The sequence below is a fragment of the Dermacentor variabilis genome, chromosome 11, assembly GCF_050947875.1.
Source record: "Dermacentor variabilis isolate Ectoservices chromosome 11, ASM5094787v1, whole genome shotgun sequence".
NCBI lineage: Eukaryota > Metazoa > Arthropoda > Arachnida > Ixodida > Ixodidae > Dermacentor > Dermacentor variabilis.
The window spans coordinates 62,196,534-62,216,727 of record NC_134578.1 but is presented as its reverse complement, the minus strand read 5'-3'; the positions used below and the strand labels follow the sequence as shown (position 1 = coordinate 62,216,727).

The window sequence follows — 20,194 nt, the reverse complement described above, 5'->3', positions numbered from 1 at the left end:
TTTGTCTCGCAAACCAGATTTATTTCAAGGGAATTTTCCACGTCTCAATAATTTCTCTCGTCGTATTCGAGTGCTGATTGCCGTGTTATAGTTTGTTAACGAAGCTTCCCCTCAAGTCTAAATGTTGTAAGGCGGTTTGTCGTGTGCGTATCATGGCCACGCATGCTTATATCGCCTTTCCGTTTCTCTACCACGGTTGCGCTTTAAAACCACGGCGCTGCAAGTTTGCTTTCCTTTCCTTCCCTCTTCTCCGCCCTTAATCTGGCTCTCTTAACTACTACACGCAGAGGCAAGAAACAGCGCGCACTTTAGATCCTATAGATGAGATGAATATTTACAATTATTATTAGGGTTATAATTATATTCGAGTGCTGATTGCCGTGTTATAGTTTGTTAACGAAACTACCCCTCAAGTCTAAATATTGTAAGGCAGTTTGTCGTGTGCGTATCATGGCCACGCATGCTTATATCGCCTTTCCGTTTCTCTAGCACGGTTGCGCTTTAAAACCACGGCGCTGCAAGTTTGCTTTCCTTTCCTTCCCTCTTCTCCGCCCTTAAACTGGCTCTCTTAACTACTACACGCAGAGCCAAAGAAACAGCGCGCGCATGCGATCGCATAGATGAGATGAATACATATATATAGAAAAGCATCAGTCATAGGTCTCGAAGTATAATATAATATAATATAGAATAGCTCTCGAAGATAGCTATTCCGGCGGCTAGCTTCCCACGCTATGCGTGCCGCCCTCGCACCTGTGAAAGCTTTTCCTAGACGATAGAGCTATACTATTCCTGCGCAACCTTGAGCGATCGGAAAGCGCCTTTTCCACGCCTGGCCGGCGGAGAGGGGAGGCTTCGTTCCGGCCGCGAAGCTCTCCACATCCCCGTAAGGTGCCTGGCGGTGGTCTCGTGCTGACGATGCCCTCTCGGTGAGCGCATATGTTCCCCCTCATCTTTTAAGAGATTCAATACATACAAGCATTTGTCTCGCAAACCAGATTTATTTCAAGGGAATTTTCCACGTCTCAATAATTTCTCTCGTCGTATTCGAGTGCTGATTGCCGTTTTATAGTTTGTTAGCGAAGCTTCCCCTCAAGTCTAAATATTGTAAGGCAGTTTTCCTAGTCTCTAAAGCCGCTCGAGTTCACGCTGCTCCTCTGGCGGCCATTTTTCCAAGAAATTGTGCCTTCCAACCACTCAGAATCGACTGTCGCGGACAACACCAGCCCCTTTCCACATAGGTGTGGGGCTCGGAACAGGAGCTATGGCGCTTGAAAGTAACCGCTGGCTTGACGAACCAACCGACTGAGCTACCTTGCCGGGCAACATTGAAGGATCACGAGTTCAAATCACAAGTTATGTTCCTTTTTAATGCCTTTTTAATGCCTTTTCCTTCATTTTATCACTGTACGGAAACCCTCCTAAAAAATTATATATCCTCAATTATGTGTGGCCACACATGTGCAGGTCATAAATACCAGGTTCTCTAGCCGAGTGCCATCCATGCGGTATAACCGAGCTCAGATTGGCCAACCTTGACTGATAAAATTGGGCACCACTGTAGGTTAAATGAGGCGTACAACTCCTGCGGGACCCGCCGTGGTTGCCCAGTGGCCATGGTGTTAGACTGCTGAGCACGAGGTCGCGGGATCGGACCCCGGCCACGGCGGCCGCATTTCGATGGGGGCGAAATGCCAAAACACCCGTGTACTTAGAATTTGGTGCACGTTAAAGAACCCCAGGCGGTCGAAATTTTCGGAGTCCTCCACTAAGGCGTGCATAATCAGAAAGTGGTTTTGTCACGCAAAACCCCATTCTCCAATTTTTAATTCAACTCCTGCGGGGACGGTAGAGTATCCGTCTCCAGTGCAAAAGGACCGTGATTCAAATCCCGGTGCAGCGCAATTCTCCACCGGAAAATACAAAAAAACATCGTGTGTTGAGAAAATTGCACAAACAGGCCTGGAGTGCGGCCTGATCCCGGTGACCAGAACCGGTAACGCACTCTCTCACCAGAGCAGGATTGGCCACCCTGGTGCAGTACTGGGCCACAACCTCCTATATGAATACAACAATCAAACCCCGGCCCTCAGTCCCCAGCAGCCGCGAAGCAACTGACCACGGCGGCGGTCAGATCTGTGACGCTGCAGAGGGTGCTAAGAATACCTGGCTCCGGACAGGCCGCCATTGGAATCTGAACCTGGCAACGTTTAACGTTAGAACGCTATCTAGCGAGGCGAGTCTAGCAGTGTTATTGGAGGAATTAGAGGGTAGTAAATGGGATACAATAGGGCTCAGTGAGGTTAGGGGGATAAAAGAAGCATATACAGTGCTAAAAAGCGGACATGTACTGTGTTACTGAGGCTTAGTAGAGAGACGAGAACTAGGAGTCGGATTGCTGGTTAATAAGGAAATAGCTGGTAACATACAGGAATTCTATAGCATTAACGAGAGGGTGGCAGGTCTTGTTGTGAAGCTTAATAAGAGGTACAAATTGAAGGTGGTACAAGTCTATGCCCCTACATGCAGTCATGATGACCAGGAAGTCGAAAGCTTTTATGAAGACGTGGAATCGGCGTTGGGTAAAGTCAAAACAAAATACACTATACTGATGGGCGACTTCAATGCCAGGGTAGGCAAGAAGCAGGCTGGAGACAAGTCAGTGGGGGAATATGGCATAGGCTCTAGGAATAGCAGAGGAGAGTTATTAGTAGAGTTTGCGGAACAGAATAATATGCGGATAATGATACCTTCTTCCGCAAGCGGCACAGCCGAAAGTGGATGTGGAGCAGCCCGAACGGCGAGACTAGAAATGAAATAGACCTTATACTCTGTGCTAATCCTGGCAACATACAAGATGTGGACGTGCTCGGCAAAGTGCGCTGCAGAGACCATAGGAGGGTAAGAACTCGAATTAGCCTAGACTTAAGGAGGGAACGCAAGAAACTGGTGCATAAGAAGCCTATCAATCAGTTATAGGTAAGAGGGAAAATAGAGGAATTCCGGATCAAGCTACAGAACAGGTACTCGGCTTTAACTCAGGAAGAGGACCTTAGTGTTGCAGCAATGAACGACAATCTAATGGGCATCATTAAGGAGTGCGCAATAGAAGTCGGTGGTAACGCCGTTACACAGGAAACCAGTAAGCTATCGCAGGAGACGAAAGATCTGATCAAGAAACGCAGATGTATGAAAGCCTCTAACCCTACAGCTAGAATAGAACTGGCAGAACTTTCTAAGTTAATCAACAAGCGTAAGACAGCGGACATCAGAAACTATAATATGGATAGAATTGAACAGGCTCTCAGGAACGGAGGAAGCCTAAAAACAGTGAAGAAGAAACTAGGAATAGGCAAGAATCAGACGTGTGCGTTAAGAGACAAAGCCGGCAATATCGTTACTAATATGATTGAGATAGTTCAAGTGGCTGAGGAGTTCTATAGAGATTTATACAGTACCAGTGGTACCCACGACGACAGTGGAAGAGAGAATAGCCTAGAGGAATTCGAAATCCCACAGGTAACGCCAGAAGAAGTAAAGAACGCCTTAGGAGCTATGCAAATGGGGAAGGCAGCTGGGGAGGATCAGGTAACAGCAGATTTGTTGAAGGATGGTGTCAGATTGTTCTAGAGAAACTGGCCACCCTGTATACGCAATGCCTCATAACCTCGAGCGTACCGGAATCTTGGAAGAACGCTAACATAATCCTAATCCATAAGAAAGGGGACGCCAAAGACTTGAAAAATTATAGACCGATAAGCTTACTGTCCGTTGCCTACAAAGTATTTACTAAGGTAATCGCAAATAGAATCAGGAACACCTTAGACTTCTGTCAACCAAAGGACCAGGCAGGATTCCGCAAAGGCTACTCAACAATAGACCATATTCACACTGTCAATCAAGTGATAGAGAAATGTGCAGAATATAACCAACCCTTATATATAGCTTTCATTGATTACGAGAAAGCGTTTGATTCAGTCGAAACCTCAGCAGTCATGGAGGCATTGCGGAATCAGGGTGTAGATGAGCCGTATGTAAAAATACTGGAAGATATCTATAGCGGCTCCACAGCCACCGTAGTCCTCCACAAAGAAAGTAACAAAATCCCTATAAAGAAAGGCGTCAGACAGGGAGATACGATATCTCCAATGCTATTCACAGCATGTTTACAGGAGGTATTCAGAGGCCTGGAGTGGGAAGAATTGGGGATACAAGTTGATGGAGAATACCTTAGCAACCTGCGATTCGCTGATATTGCCTTGCTTAGTAACTCAGGAGACCAATTGCAATGCATGCTCACTGACCTGGAGAGGCAAAGCAGAAGGGTGGGTCTGAAAATTAATTTGCAGAAAACTAAAGTATTGTTTAACAGTCTCGGAAGAGAACAGCAGTTTACGATAGGTAGCGAAGCACTGGAAGTGGTAAGGGAATACATCTACTTAGGGCAGGTAGTGACCACGGATCCGGATCATGAGACTGAAATAACCAGAAGAATAAGAATGGGCTGGGGTGCGTTTGGCAGGCATTCTCAAATCATGAACAGCAGGTTGCCACTATCCCTCAAAAGGAAAGTGTATAACAGCTGTGTGTTATCAGTACTCACATATGGGGCAGAAACCTGGAGGCTTACGAAAAGGGTTCTGCTGAAATTGAGGACGACGCAACGAGCTATGGAAAGAAGAATGATGGGTGTAACGTTAAGGGAGAAGAAAAGAGCAGATTGGGTGAGGCAACAAACGCGGGTAAACGACATCTTAGTTGAAATCAAGAAAAAGAAATGGGCATGGGCAGGACATGTAATGAGGAGGGAAGATAACCGATGGTCATTAAGGGTTACGGACTGGATTCCAAGGGAAAGGAAGCGTAGCAGGGGGCGGCAGAAAGTTAGGTGGGCGGATGAAATTAAGACGTTTGCAGGGTCAACATGGCCACAATTAGTACATGACCGGGGTAGTTGGAGAAGTATGGGAGAGGCCTTTGCCCTGCAGTGGGCGTAACTAGGCTGATGATGATGATGATGGAAGTGAGGTGCTTTTGAATAAGAATCGCCGTATCGGGCCGGGAGACCTTATTGTTCTGACAGACATTATAACCTGGGAAGGTGATTAGTCCGTGAGTTTCCTGAAGCGCAATGACAGCTGGGAGATTAGAAGAGGAGGCTAGAAACTGCTGGAGGTGTGATTTCTTTTTTCGAAACCCCCTACAGTTCCACTGCCGCACTTCAAACTCGGAGCGGGTCGGGTTATTGGCTATTGTTAAGCGGAGCTGGTGGGGAGGCGGATCGAGCAGGTGCAACTATGTTAGGATGATTCGCGGTGACTCCAGCTATCCAACTTGTAGTTTGTTGGATGTGTGCTTGTACGAATTCAATAAATTGGTCGAGCTTTTCATTCCTGGCTGTGTAATCTGTATTGATTTTTTCAATTGCAGTGAGTATATTATGGAATTTAGTCTCCAAAGCGGTTAGCATGTCGTTATAATTTAAGATTGTCTCGTCCAGGGTGTCCTCTGATCGCGGAGTGCTCGGAGTTTTACGTTTGCTGGGGGGAGGGTGAAGCGGTTCCCGTTCAGTGGATGGGCTAGTGTCCACGGGGCGGTGTGAAGAGGTTTCAGGTAGGGCTGATGGATGATGAGTCAAAAGGGTCGTGTTAGAGAGAGGGGCTTCAGAGGTTGAAGTAGAGGGGTGACGAGATTGGAGTTCTAATTTAAGTCTTTGAATTTCGGCTTTTAGAATTGTATTCTCTTCAAGGAGGGATTCATTATTAGCAGTCTGGTTTGAGGAGCAGCTGGAAGCCGCTACCTTAGCCCAGCTTACCTGGGGTGGGTTGCGCGAGGAGTTGGCGAGAGTAGAGCTTGATGATAGAGCTGGCCAGGCGACGTCTTGGGTTGCATAGCCAGGCCCACGGTCCTTGCTTTTGCTGCGACTTCTTCGCCGACTTGAGTCGCGAGTACGGTCGAGACTGGGAGTTCGGTTGGTGGGTGAAGTGTCTTGTTTATGCCTGGGATGGGTAGGGCGCAGTTGGAACCTTTGTTTGCACAGTGAGGAGCCGGTTTGATAGTTTCCGTTGCACGCAACACATATCGGGTCACATCCGTGGTCCATGGGTGCGTCTTTCATTCCACACTTCGGGCAGAGTGTGTCGGTGGCATTTGTGGAGACGTCCTGGCGATGACCAATCCCGCGGCATCGGGTGCAGGCTTCTACGTTCTGCCTGAAGAGGCGGCATCGAAGTGAAGAGCCGTCCTAGTTGACGTAGAAAGGGATGATTTTGCCTTGGAATATGACCATGATGGTTTCAGTATTGCCCAGGCGTCGTGCACCCTCAATAATCAAAGTTGGGTTGCATCTATGGAGGGTTGAGGCGATGTCATCTTCTGAGTAATCTGGGGACAAGTGAATGCATCCTCTACAGGTATCGATGGGATCGGCCACATGGGTGGCGACTTCGTAAGGGTTACCATTGAATTGCAGACTCTGGATCTTGTGGTAGAGATCTGCATGTCCCATGTCTGGTGTGCTGATTAGAACGGTATTGTTGATGGTGTTGACACGAATTTGGTCAGAACTGGTACGGTCGGTGATGGGGAGCCCCGCAGCCTTGAGGATGACTTGTCTGAGGATGCATGCATGGATTCCAGCGCAGTTGAGGCCCCCACGAACTCTCAGGATGATTTTATAATCGCTGCGCGGCAGCGGCAGGGGCTTCGGTTCAGCTCTTAATTGAGTCCTATGAGCCACTGTGGGGTATGCTGGTGGCGAAGAATGCTGACGCTGTTTCGAGAGGTTATTGTGGATCTCGCGCCAGGTGCGCGCGCCATCGCGCTCCGTTCGTGCGCCCATGCTAGGCGGAGCTAGGCCCAGCAGCGAGACGGTCAGCCGAGAGCCCTAAAAAGGGCTGCAGCTCGCGTAAGGGACGTCGGAGTTGCTAAAAGAACTGTCAAGACATGTGAAAATTGTTTCAACTGACAATGGTCTATTGTCAAGGTGTACTAGAACGGACGATAGTCACCGTAGCTGCTCAAAAGACTCATTAAGTGTTGAGCATTAAGACTGCCTCAATGCCAGTGTAAAATCAGCCCATTTGAGAATCTCTAGGGTATTGTAAAAACAGGGGGAGGGGTTGCGAGTACCCATGAGAAACAAAGAGTTACCTTAGGCCAAGTTAATAGCTTCAGGCAGAGGCAGTGGTATCAGTAATCCAACAATAATTGACAGACTTTTGCGCTGATGTCGAGCGTGTTGAAGACGGAGCCTGGAAACGGGATGGGATTATCGATATAGAAATCTAGGCCGTCATTTGAGCATCGGTGGTTCTACTGACTCTTGGGACGAGTTTAGCTATATGCACGGAGCGTTGTCGAAAAGCTTCCTGAAGTATAACCGTTCTCTGTTATTTGAAAATCTCCGGCAGCTGCCGGGAGTGTTCTACCGGAGATTTCCGAATAATAGGCAAGAGATCCGAGCAGTTGGAATCTACATACAGTGAAGCTCATTATAAGTGGACAAAGAGTTGAAACACGAGTTCACACACGCGCGCAGGTACGCACACACGCACACACATGCGCTTACTCAAACGAGCGCGGGCGCAAACGAACTATAGCGTGCCTTTTGTTTGTCGGAGTTGCTGACTACTATCGAGTACGACGGAGGCCTTAAACGCATCGTTGCTTCAAAGGCAGCATGCGGACATCTACGCAGTGCCATCCCAGTCCATACTATCGACAGTCAGCGTTCGCTTCCTATTTACGAATGTGCGAGGGCTAGCTTTCCACCCGAAAGCTCCCCCTCGCACATTCGAATTCGTTTCCCCCGCATGGCCGGCGCCACTGTAGCCGCGATGCGCGTAGTGGAGCAGCATTTGGTGGTGGCTCAAGGAGCCCAGCTGCACGCGTAGCACGTGTAGTCTGCTGTGATTGGTTGTCCTATTCAGTAAGGCAACAGCGAGGCCACAGTCATGGTCACAAAACCAGGCGAGGTTCGGAAAGAAACGCTTCGCTTTTGAAACTGGTTCGTTCATTTTCAACAATGGCGAAATTTGTTTGTTTTCTTCATTTCCAGCAAAATTTTTAAGCACAAGTTTAGAATTATAACCAGCGCAGAAAAAAAACAGTCCGTTCGCATTGTCTTTGTTGGGTTTTGTCATCTGCCAGAAAGCCATGCGGTAATTTTTAAAAGAAATGGAAATAGGTTAGCAATTTGCGCTGCAAGCATTCGGGGCAATTTGGCAATTTACACTTGCAGATAAAGTTGTGCTAAGTCGGCTGTTACGCAGGCAATCACAGAAAGAAAAGTAAATTTCTATTAAATGGCTATTATGAAGAAAGAAAAGAAAGAAAAAGTAAGAAGTTCGCGTGTCTGAGGCTGTAACCTTGGAACTTCGTAAGTTGCACCACGCTGGCGTGCACCTCGTAACACTCAGTAACTTAGCAAGCGGGGTGGTACAGCTCATTTGCTACGGTATATTTCCTTGGCTTCCACAGCATTGCACGATTATTGCATTATACGATGGGTAGTAATGTCTTGGGAGGAGGCTATCTGAAATCAATCATTACCGGACGACCTATTTAATAATAAATATGCTTTCTTGTTTAGTAAATTTTGCTGACCAAATGAGCAGCATGATGCTTTCCAAATGTTTCTTTTTATTCCTATTATTCGAACAATGCACGTTGTCGTACTTCCGATTGCGGGACAGGAATGGCTCAATGCTTGTGCTTGTTGGGGAATAGGAGGCGTCCTTCAACTCAACAAATTATTGATTTACTTATTCAACCGGGATTTGCACGAATTGCGTTACCTCTCGGGATATCGTAAAAGTCAGATCACGTAGGATGTCCGCTGCTGTGCCCATATCTGTGAGCGCTCGCTTCGTTATTTTACTGAGAATTGTAAGGAATACGCAAGAATGTTAGCCGCGATGTACTCTGCTGAAAAGAAATCAGCAACTTAGAATTCCTCAAATGAATGACAATGATACTAAAATGAAGTGAAATGCGTTACCAATAGATATGTAACATCTAAAAACATCATTTGTCATTGCAAACTAAGCTAAGATGCGCTAACTAACGGCTCAAATATTTCACACAGCAAGGGTAGCCTCAACGTTAGATAACTTCATGAGTCAGCGGCTGGTGCGAACTGTAGTACCTACACTACTTGCGGCTATTAAACATGAACGTTTACGCTCAAGGGCCCCCTATAGGATATAGAATCTCATTAGATGGAAAGTAAACAGTGCTAAGTAATGAACAACGCACAGGCGAGCGGCATAGTGGTATCTCTAATGAATTGATAGGAACCTTACCATAAGGATTCAATCTGGTTGACCTCCCGACACTTCTGAGCAGCGTAGCTACTGATAAAATGCAGAGCGTTTGCAGAATCCTCATTGCAGATAATTCTTCAGATTAATAGGTGCCTTGGTGTAGTAATACGCCAATACCGGCATCAAATCCTTCATAAATCTTTCTTTATCCAGCGTTATTCCGCATGAGCAGCTAATAATCACGCTAGTTAGGTGGTGGAGTTCTGCGAAATCAATTCAACAACATGCAATGCACCTGTGCGCGCTAGCAATGACGACAGAAAGGCGGTTGCGAAATCTTCCAGCCATTGTTATGTGTGTAGTCATAGCTTAGAAGCGTATAAACATAGCCAGACTTGCCTCGGCGTGACATATATATATATATATATATATATATATATATATATATATATATATATATATATAGGGCGAGCGTTTTATTGCCTTATTGTGCCGATGTATGAGCACGTCCAAGACAGTAAGATGGAGGCCTGTTGTCACCTCATACAGGCGCGCATTCTGCGGATACTAACTCCGTGAACCTTACTAGGGTAGGCTACAGCAATAAATGACCGCGATTTCCCTAATTTAGTAGAAGGCAGATGCTTTTTTGATGTTTTAGGGATTTATTTTTATCATTGTTAGTGGCATCCTTTTAGAACATCAACAAGTTGGCCAAACGTGTTTATGCCCGGGCCTAAATTATTTCCTGAGACATGGGTCACTAAGTAGCATACAATCAAAGGGGTAAATGATCGTGCTTATGTGACTAGGGAACCGGGTTTAGGTCTAACTGTGCGAATACTTTGGGTCACTGGGCACGTAAGTATGGATATGAAGAGCCCTCCAGGGAGTAATACATAGGCGGGGATTTTACCGAATACTAATGTAAGAACGTTTGCCATGTTGCTTAGGATGACAGGTAATCGGTGGTGGTTCTAAAGAAATCAGTATGGCAGGTTATTGCGGTGATGTCACGGTAAAGGGGGTTCCCTAATGTAGCTGCGCGGACAAAGAAATAAGCAGAAAATGGAGTAGTGTGGGCACGTGGTCGTGCAACTTGAAGAGCTTGGAAGGTGCGCTGAGAAGGAGAGAAAACAAGAGGCAGAAATAGAGGGCGTTAACGAGATTAAGTGTCCGGTTGGCCACTCTGAGCAGGGTAATGAGTTAAGTCTAGAAAATATTAGAAAACAAGATTTAAAATAAAGAACGCAGCAGTTCGCAACCTCTATAGGTTCTCGATCAACCCCGTCTCATTTTTTTAAGATTAAGTACCCTGATTCAATTTGGGCCGACGTCGCCTGGGACAAGGATTCAAGAATTGTGGCTTCCGTAAGAGGACATTTGTGAATCTTGTCGAGCCTGGTGCTGAGGAATTTTTTGTTCATTGAAACAACGGCAACAACAAGAAATTGCGCTACCGTCTCTTTGGACCCACAAATTTCAAATTGTGGACTTTTGGCATTTTCGATAACAGTGCAGTGAGAAATGCGAACAGGTGACCCTTGTACCTTGTGTAGTCGATGGGCCTCCAAAATATAGCGTGAAATAGAGATAGGATTGGAATGCTGCGGCCACGGGCAAGGGTTGACGCGGATCATTCAACTGACCTGATCTAAATTACAAAAATCAAGAACCCTAACTGCAGTGATCGGAAGCAATTCGACGGCGTTTCTCAGGAATCGTTGATGGAGACTCCATACGACTTACACGATTCTAGCTATGTCTAATTATTTGTTTTTGTTGTAAGCCGACAGCTTTACGTTTTGGGAAGCGTGACGAAAGTTGCGTTTTAGACATTTTATGCTTTATTTGCTGGTTATAGTTTCCTATTTATTTATGTATTTATTTATTAAAGATACCTTACAGGCCCGAAGAATGGACATTGGTTAAGGGAAAAAATTTTACACAGTATGAAGAGGAAACAATTATACAGAATTATACAATTGTATAATGCTTTGTTATTAATATTACAACGAAGAGTGAAGTTTACACAAACTCTAAAATTCTTAGATAAAAAGAAAAAAAGCATAAAAGAAGCAACGCAGAAAAGTTTTTTTTAAGTAAGAAATGAATGTTTATGCTGTGACGGAATTTTTCTTTGTTAGCTTCAGCTACCAGGATATCAGGAAGGTCGTTCCACAAGCGGATGGCACGTGGAAGCGCAGATAGAGTTAAAAGCGTCTGTTTTGCCTAGATGCGCGTGAAAGAAAGATCATTCTGCAATCCTCGTGAGGTGAACTGAGAAACTTGCAGAGCTATTGGTGATGGCCTGGATCCGTGAACGTACTTGTGAAACAGCAATATAAGTGCTACATCACGGCGGGTGTTCAAAGAAGGAATTGATAGGTTGTTTTTAACTTGCGTTATACTTTCGTTGCAGTCGTAATTTTGTGAAATGAATCGAGCGGCTCTATTCTGAACTGATTCTAGCATAGTGGTTAAATAAATGTAATGAAGGGACCATATTGAAGAAGCAAATTGAAGTTTAGGGCGAACATATGTAATTTGCGGACATTTATCAGCGTCTTACGGCGGTTCTGGCGAAAATCTTCCAAGGATCGGGAGGCATTTCCGCAGATGTGGTTGATATGTGTAGTCCAGGAAATGTTTTTTGTCACGGTTACGCCTAGGTATTTGAAAGATGTAACTACAGACACAGGATTGTTATTGATATAGTATGAGAAGTCAGAAAGGCAATGTTTGCGAGTGAAAGACATTACATTTATGTGGATTAAGCGACATTAGCCAGGTGCTACACCAACTGCTAGTAAGGTCAAGATCATTTTCAACTTTTACGTGGTCATCATTGCTAGCAATTTCTCGGTAAACTATAGAATCGTCAGCAAAGATCCCCACATGAGAAGAAATCTTATTCGGTAAGTCGTTAATATATATATAAGGAAAATTAGTGTACCGAGGACACTGCCCTGTGGAACACCAGAGGAAACGTAAGAGGGTGGGGCGGAAAAATTACTAACCACGGTGAACTGCTGCCGATCGGTAAGAAAGTTCCGAATCCAAAATAGCGTTAGAGAATCTAAGGACAACGAAGACAGTTTAGAAATTAGTCGGCAGTGAGCAACGCGATAAAAGGCTTTTGAAAAATCTAAAAGCATGCATTCCGTTTGCAGGTTTTTGTCCAGATTAAAACGTAATTCAGTCGTGAACTCAAATAGTTGCGTGTCGCACGATAAACGCTTCCTAAATCCATGTTGGTTTGTGAAGAAAAAGTTATTATTCTCTAATTGATTGTAAACATGAGAAGTGATTATATGCTCTAGCATCTTACAGCAGATGGAATGAAATGAAATGGGTCTTTAGTTTAGTGGTGAATTTCTATTGCCAGATTTAAAGATGGGAATGACCTTCGCGATTTTCCAGTCTTGGGGAAGCATTCCTGTTGATAGCGATTGTCGGAATATATGTGATAATATTTTACTCGAGGCTGATATCGTGTTTTTTAATATCTTTGAGTTTATGTCGTCAACACCTGCTGATGTGGACACTTTCATATCATTTTTAGTGGATGCGATGCCGTCGACAGTATTGTCGATGGGCTGTAAATAAGGGTAGTCGAGATCAGCTAGCCCAGGCACGTTTGAGTGGTCTTCTATGGTGTATACTGATGAAAAGAATGAATTGAATGCGTTTGGACAGTTATGGTCTGGAATGCGAATGTGGTTGTTATCATGCAAAATGATGTTGCTGTACTGTCGCTCCTGACACACTTATTACCAAAATGTTTCGGGGAATTTTGGGAAAATTAAGGGCGTGGGATACTGCATAAAAAAAGGAAGGACACTATGGCTACGGCTGAAAAAATACATGTACATTTATGTGAGTTTCGTGTCTTGATTCAGCGCTCACACTATTTCTGCACCCGGGCAAGTTTTCTTGGAGGGCTTGGTGCCAAGTGTAATTGACAGTTCGCGAAATGACACAACCTTTGACAGACATAAGAATTCGTCAGGTTTCTCGAAGCGGTAAGTCGTTGTATATCAGGAATAACAAAAGTCCGAGCACCGATCCTTAGGGAACACCTAAAGTTTCTGAAATGTAATTGGAACTTTTGTTGTCAGCAGAAACAAATTGCATCAGATTGGGTGGAAACTCTTATATTCAGTACAGTAGGTTAGGATGTATATTCCGAAAGATAGTATACGTATTAACCACTGAGTAGGTACTTTATTAGGTCCCTTCGCGAAATCCAGAAAGACGGCGCTGTCATGTTGGTTGCAATCTCGGTTAGCGCACAAATCTGAAAGGAATGCGGCCAGTTGCGATTTATATGAGACACCCTTTTGAATTCACGCTATGACAGATGAAAATAGTTACCAGAATCAAGGAAGGTCATCATTTGAGGGCGAATGTCGTGTTCCACTATTACGCTTATTATGAGATGGCACGAGGTTCAAGTTTTTATTACGATATCTGTAGACAGGAACGTCCACCGCGAAACAGGCCGAGTCGAAGGCCACGTCGACTTCCTTGATGAATGTGGCTGCTCATCGCACCTCAGTCACCACATAAGTGTTGACTGCAGACGTTCATTCAAAGCATCACTAAAGACTGGCTCAACACAACCTAACACGGAGCTCCTTTTATAGCCATAGAGATACTGGAATAGCAGGGCCACTCGGGGAACATGGAGGGTTTTCGACGCCTGCAACTCTGGCTCTGCTATCCGCACAGCCTTGTGTTGCGAATCGCTGCTGCGTAAAAAGAAAACGCGCAGCTGTATGTCAAGAGGGTGACGCCGCTAAAGCGAAACGTGGTTCATAAGCGAAGGACTCCCGCAATAGTTTTCACTCGGTTTGACCGCCCGCGGCCGGACGAGAACATGTATGATTGCCCCAAGAAAGCCTTCTCAGATCTCCTAGGTGCAGCACTTCCCCATAGACTACCCAACATGCCACAGTCACATTCAATCGCTCATGCTGCTGAATGAGCCGCTCAACATACTTCGTCTTCGCCATCAGCACCTGGTGCAAGCTACTTCATGGATGAGCAATGTTCAATAGATAACAAACATTACGTGGCACCGACACCACAGGAGACACGATCGGGATATGATGTGACCACTGCGCCTTCCACGTCTCGTTAACTCTACGACGACGACCAAACTTCACTCCCGATTCCGGCCTGGCCAAATCCGCATTTGGTGAGCCCACTGCTGCTCAGTGGTTATCCCCATAAGTCCATGCTAGCGCCTTCCATAGCCCCAACGAGCATCGGACACGAATCACATGGTATCTCTGGTCGAAGCTCTGGAAATGATACAGTCGCCAGCTGTACCTTTGTGGCTCGGCAAACTTTTGTGCGCCTGTTCTGAGCGAGATCCTACACAATACCACACTGAGACTTGTCACCCAGCTGTCACGCCCACTGCACTTCCTGCGTTACCCTTGCCTTCCAATCTCACTAACCATGAACCAACTCCATGCCAGCTCACGCATTCCAAAGGCACTGGCTTAACGTTCGCCCGAAAGGATCTCTCCTTCGCTCACTCCCCTCGGTGCCGGAAAACTCGTGGCCAGGTGAGCCAGCAATCTCGCTGGTTTGCCACTTTTCGTCACTACACCCACCTATATCTTCCACAGATCGTATGCCAGACGCTGCTGTCACGCAGCCCCGAAAGGCTCAACATCTACAAGGAACTACTCTTCTCAAGTGTGATTAACATTAAAAGAGAACATCATGCTTACTTCGATTGCGGAAACACGACGCCGTCCTTGCGAGCTTGCTACCTCTGTCGTAACACCAGCAGGCACCAGATTGGATGCTGCTGTCATGTAGCTTGGGAGCGCCGTGGCCTACCACATCTCAAAATCAGGTGATGGCATTGTGGGTCCTACGTTCCCGGCACCACTCTAAGTCCGTCCAACGCAGTCACTAAACATAACGTAAGAACAAGATGTTTCTTTTGATCATACCACCTGCCCAAGGAAACTAAGAATGCAGCAACTGCAGCCCACAACTCGTGTGTGGTTGTCCCTCTCATATAATGTTTGAGCGACCAGAGGGACAACATTTTTTCGGCTAATACCAATACACACTCGCACACTGCCGCACTCCCTCTGCCACACCACCGGAGTCAATAACGTATGCCTTCGGCATCGCCACGTTTAGACCTGGACATTACTGAGTCTCATCTATATTGTGAAATTCTGTTCATAACTGTATATAGTGTGCCTAGTTTCCTAATGTATGTTCTGATTTGTAGGCAGTTTCCGCGTGCCCACTTATTCATATTCTCTGTAGCACCTTAATTTCGCACTAACCTTAAGTTTGCCCTAGAGGTGGGTCGCTGTAGCGTCACCACTATGTTAGTCGCGATGAAGATGAAGTTCACTTGGCACATGGAGAAAAGCGCGCTCAACACCTGGTTAAACGGTCGCGGTATTTGCTCATTCCTCTGCAGTCGTCAATGTACCCCGCGTTCGAGGACAGGCCGCCTTCCTGAATAAATGTGGCTGCTCATTAGATCTCATCTGTCACAACCATATTTCACACGAAGATGGGTCAAACAGTTTATACTGCAGTGTATTCGCGTGCTATGCAATGAACATTTTTGACTCCAAATGATGTCGCAGGGTATTTGCCACTGGGTATGTACCGCTCTACAAGAAACCTCTTCGTACCATCGTGGGTCTCATGGTAGGCGTCCCTTGGTAGGCGCTACGTTTCATAACAGCCACTATTTAAAACAAAAAAATAATGAATACCCATAAATATTAGGATGGATTTCTAATAGCAATACTGCCACCAGTCATTGAACATAGAGTAAACATAGATGGAAACATAGAAGCATGACTGCACTGATTATTTTCCATAATTCTATCGCAATAAATATCATTTGCTTAACGCACATGTGTAGCAATCTGCTACGAGGTTAGCGCTTTTATTGGCGCCTAACCCATTGATGTATTTTACATGTTTCTAGCCCGGATATATAATGAGAAACCAACAAACACTGACACGAAGGACAACATAAAGGAAATAATTTGTGCTTGATAAATGAAATAAAGAAGCAATAATTAATGAAAATGACAGTGGACGAAAAAACCACTTAGCGCAGGTGGGGAACGAACCCACTACTTTCGCATTTCGCATGCGGTTCTCTACCAAGTAAGCTAACACGGCGCCATTTCTCCATCCACTTTCTTGGGTATTTATGTTTCCTATTCGAGCCCTGTGACCATTAGCCAGCGCCAGCACTCACAGACTTTTGGCGGCAGATGTGGAACATCCTTTCCACCGCAGGTGTCACGAGAACGTGATCTCTTGGGTGAAGCCAACCGGTCAATGAACCCACACACGCTAGCTGAACGCATCGATGTTGCCGGGTTGGAGACGCTCGTTATGGAATAAACAAGAAGAAGGAGGGTTAACCGAGGGGCCCGGTTTTTATTAGTCATACTATAAGAAGCCAACAAACACTGACTCGTTTAGGTCGGATATAGCCATATTGGATCCCACCACGTCGTCACTGATAGAACTACGTGAACTTCTCAAGGTCATCTCAGAAATTATTGTCGTGCGTACCTGAAACTAGGCACTTATAATTGCGTCAGTGCCCCATTAATATATTGGTGCAATGAGGACGTGCATAATTACGTCTTATTTAATTTTAATTCCTTCTTTTCTTGAAAATATCATTTCCATGCATTTATATTTTTCCAAAGGCAGTTACTGCACAAAAAGTAAAGCTTGTGGACTCGGTACGACAACACTATCGTGCGACCACAAGGCAGTAACTGTTTTTGCATACCTGCTATGGAGGATAGCATAGAAAAACATGTGCTACTGCCACCTCTGCAACTGGTCACTTACTTAAGCCTATAGCTTTAGCTATTACATTAGCACGTCGCTCATTTTACGCTCCTTGCAGTATGCCAAGTGCAGTCGGACTAGCCGCGGGAAGGAATTGAGTGCACACTCCAATGGCCGGTGGGATAGCAACCACCCTTATATGATGGTAGCAGCATACCTATAAGTAAAACACTGACGCGACAAGTGACGTCGCGTAAAAACAACGTTTGATTCGTCACAATGACAGCGCCAGATAATCTGGGCACGTAAGATAGCGCTATAGGCGTTCTCACCACAAACATTTAATTCTGTTGTTTGACGTGCCAAAACCAGGATCTGATTATGAGGCACGCCATAGTGGAGGCCTCAGAGTTAACTTTGACCACCTTGGAATCTTTTGCGTGAACCTAATGCATTGTACACGGTCGTTTATTTGCATTTCGCCCGCATGAAAATGAGACCGCCGGGCTCGGGTATCGATCCCGCGACCTCGTGCTAGCAGCGCAACGCCAGGGCTGCTAGGCCATCTTGGCGGGTCGCTATCATCACAGCATTGATGGTTAGATTCTAGATCTAGGCGGCGGTAATATGTTTTAACGTTATTTTTGGTGTTAAACAGTGGTATCAAATACGTGTGGAGATTTTTAGTGTGCGCTTGAATTTTTTTCTCGACCAAGCGCTTTATTATCAGCTTTCATGCAAAATGTCTCTCCATAAAACAGTGGAAGAGGTGAAGAAATTTGGGTCGGAAACATGATTTACATGCGCCTGCAGCGCACCACATAATGTAGGCACGTCGTGCGCAGAATTTCCTCACTACACATTCAACACATGCTTTAAGTTCGACTACAGAGTCCCTATTTATCAATGGTAAACTTCAATCACCCTTCATGCTTACACGATTTATTGTCTTCATTCAGCGTTCACACCATTTCTGCACATGGGCAAGTCGTTCTGAAGGGTTTCATTAGGACAAGTGTAATTGATAGCTTAATAAGGGACTCAATCACCGTCAAACATGCAACCTTGGGAGCTTAGGTGAAGAGGTAATTCATTATTCTATATTAGAATTAACAGAGATGCTAGTATCGATTCTTGGGGAACACCTGACCTTACAGGAGGGTAATTAAAGCTCTTTTTGTGTTATCAGAAATTAATTGCGTCCCATTGGTTAGAAATTCCTTTATTGAGCATAGTATGTTAGTACGTATATTGGATAACAGAGTTTACATACTGATCGATGAAATTTACTCTACGAATAGTTTTGCTAATACATAAATATTGCGCAAGTATATTGGTTGCAGTATAGGTTAGCGTGCAAGTCACGCAGAAATTTAGCAATTGTGTCTAACGTGCGCAACCCTTTCAGAAATCATACTGTAAGGGATTATATGGAGCCCAGGAATCAGGGAAGTCATAATGTGAAAGTAAATAAAATGTTCATTTCTCATGTCAGCCTCCTCCATTGCCTCTGTGTTTACAAAAAATGTGCATGATGACTATGTAGCTTAGCGACGCTCTATTTCCGCTGATATTGTAGTAGTGACCGGCTGGATGACAGAAAGTTTTGGCTACAACTTTACAGGATTCCAAAGTGCTGACGGAGCTCATTACGCCTCGTCCAGACAATGTACTCCACGTGTAAGGTGCTTCAACTATAAGCGGGCGAGCAATTTATTCCAAGTTCTTCAAACATTCCGCTTCATAAATAAATGGGATCACTGTCTTTTACCTTTCATCCTCTATATTGGCAATCCCCCTGAAGCAGCACTTTGTCATGTTTGTGCCTCAGTAACATTCGTCAGTGGGACCCCAGAGATAAACATTTATTTCGAATATGCTTATGTCTACAAACATTTAAAACTGTGAAGCTTCGAATGCGGAAAATACCAACTAAACTCGGTGAGCAGCTACGTTATATATCTCCGTAATCTTCTTACGTTTCCCTTAAGAAATAGTTTAGGCAGGCAATAAATCAACATGCTAATCACAAGCATTATTTTGCAATGGTAGTTCTTAGAACAAAGCGAAAACAAGTTTCATTTGTTTGCCTCAAGTGCGCGTCACCGATTTTGGCCAATGAGCAATGACTGTATCCTGTAGCGACGCCTCTAAGGTGTAATTTTAGGCCTATGCATTTTGTTCTCGGGTGATGTGCCTAATTTGACGGCTGAACTCTGTTACGCCTGGTGTCCATCTTGTAATACGCACGCCATACAGTTTTCTCCGTAACGCTATAACGTGAAAGCACGACAAGTCCGGAGCACCAAACCCAGGTGCTGTATGAGCGGGGAAAAGTTTGTTGCTTACTTGAATTCAAGCTATTTCGAATACTTGTATTTTGAGATAGACAAATGGTTATCGGTATTATAATATTGACCATTTTTATTTGTTCTCACGCGAAAAGGTGTCATTAGAATGCTTCACCAATCTCTTTCGCATCCACTGGATGAAGGAAATGTTGGAAGTTTCTTCTATGGGGCACGCAGAGCTCAGCCTGCTGTGACTCATCTGCAATAAAAATATATGTTTAATTTCTTCCTAATGGTAGTGGTTGTACATCCCAAATGCGTAAATTGGTCTTGTTTATTGTAAGATATATGGCCTACCAAGGTTTACCTCAGTTCTGTTAAAATGGGGTGAACATTATATGTTCTGAAACGCAGCATCTTGTTTATATTTGAAGCTTTTCTTTGTTGCTTAAGCTATATTAAGACGAGAGAGTGATTGAAAGGTATTTGTTAACTTCATTTTAGACAATGGAATGTCGCCAATTTTTTCATGTACCCTCTCAGACTATGCTAGTAACACGTACAATGAATTACTTTGGAAGGCCCCAACAAAATATGAAATACTAATGGTGGTGGAATTTGACAAATATTGACGTAATAGTGGCAATGGAATTATAGACAAAATAAAAATGCACTCACACTGTACAAATGCTGAACGCTACTCTCGTATTTATGGTTGTATAAAAATCATATACCTCTTCTGTTATTAACAAGAGAAATAAAAATATTTATTGATACAGATCATAACTGGGCCTGCAGCGTTCAGTTGAGTGCATATTTGTG

The 20,194-nt window shown here is 44.8% G+C and overlaps 1 protein-coding gene across 2 annotated transcripts in view; it reads right to left on the bottom strand.

Annotated features, from left to right (window-relative positions):
- The window catches only part of LOC142564859 (uncharacterized), a 67,240-nt gene that overhangs the window by 30,324 nt on the left and 16,722 nt on the right, over window positions 1–20,194 (bottom strand). Inside the window, exon 1 of one of the 2 annotated variants that reach the window (XM_075676040.1) lies at window positions 9,306–9,413. The exons of the other annotated variant lie outside the window; for it this stretch is intronic. Coding sequence (XP_075532155.1) covers window positions 9,306–9,390 — 85 coding nt within the window. The 5' untranslated portion in view covers window positions 9,391–9,413. Of the gene's footprint in view, window positions 1–9,305; window positions 9,414–20,194 lie in introns of those variants that run through there. 2 annotated transcript variants of the gene reach the window in all.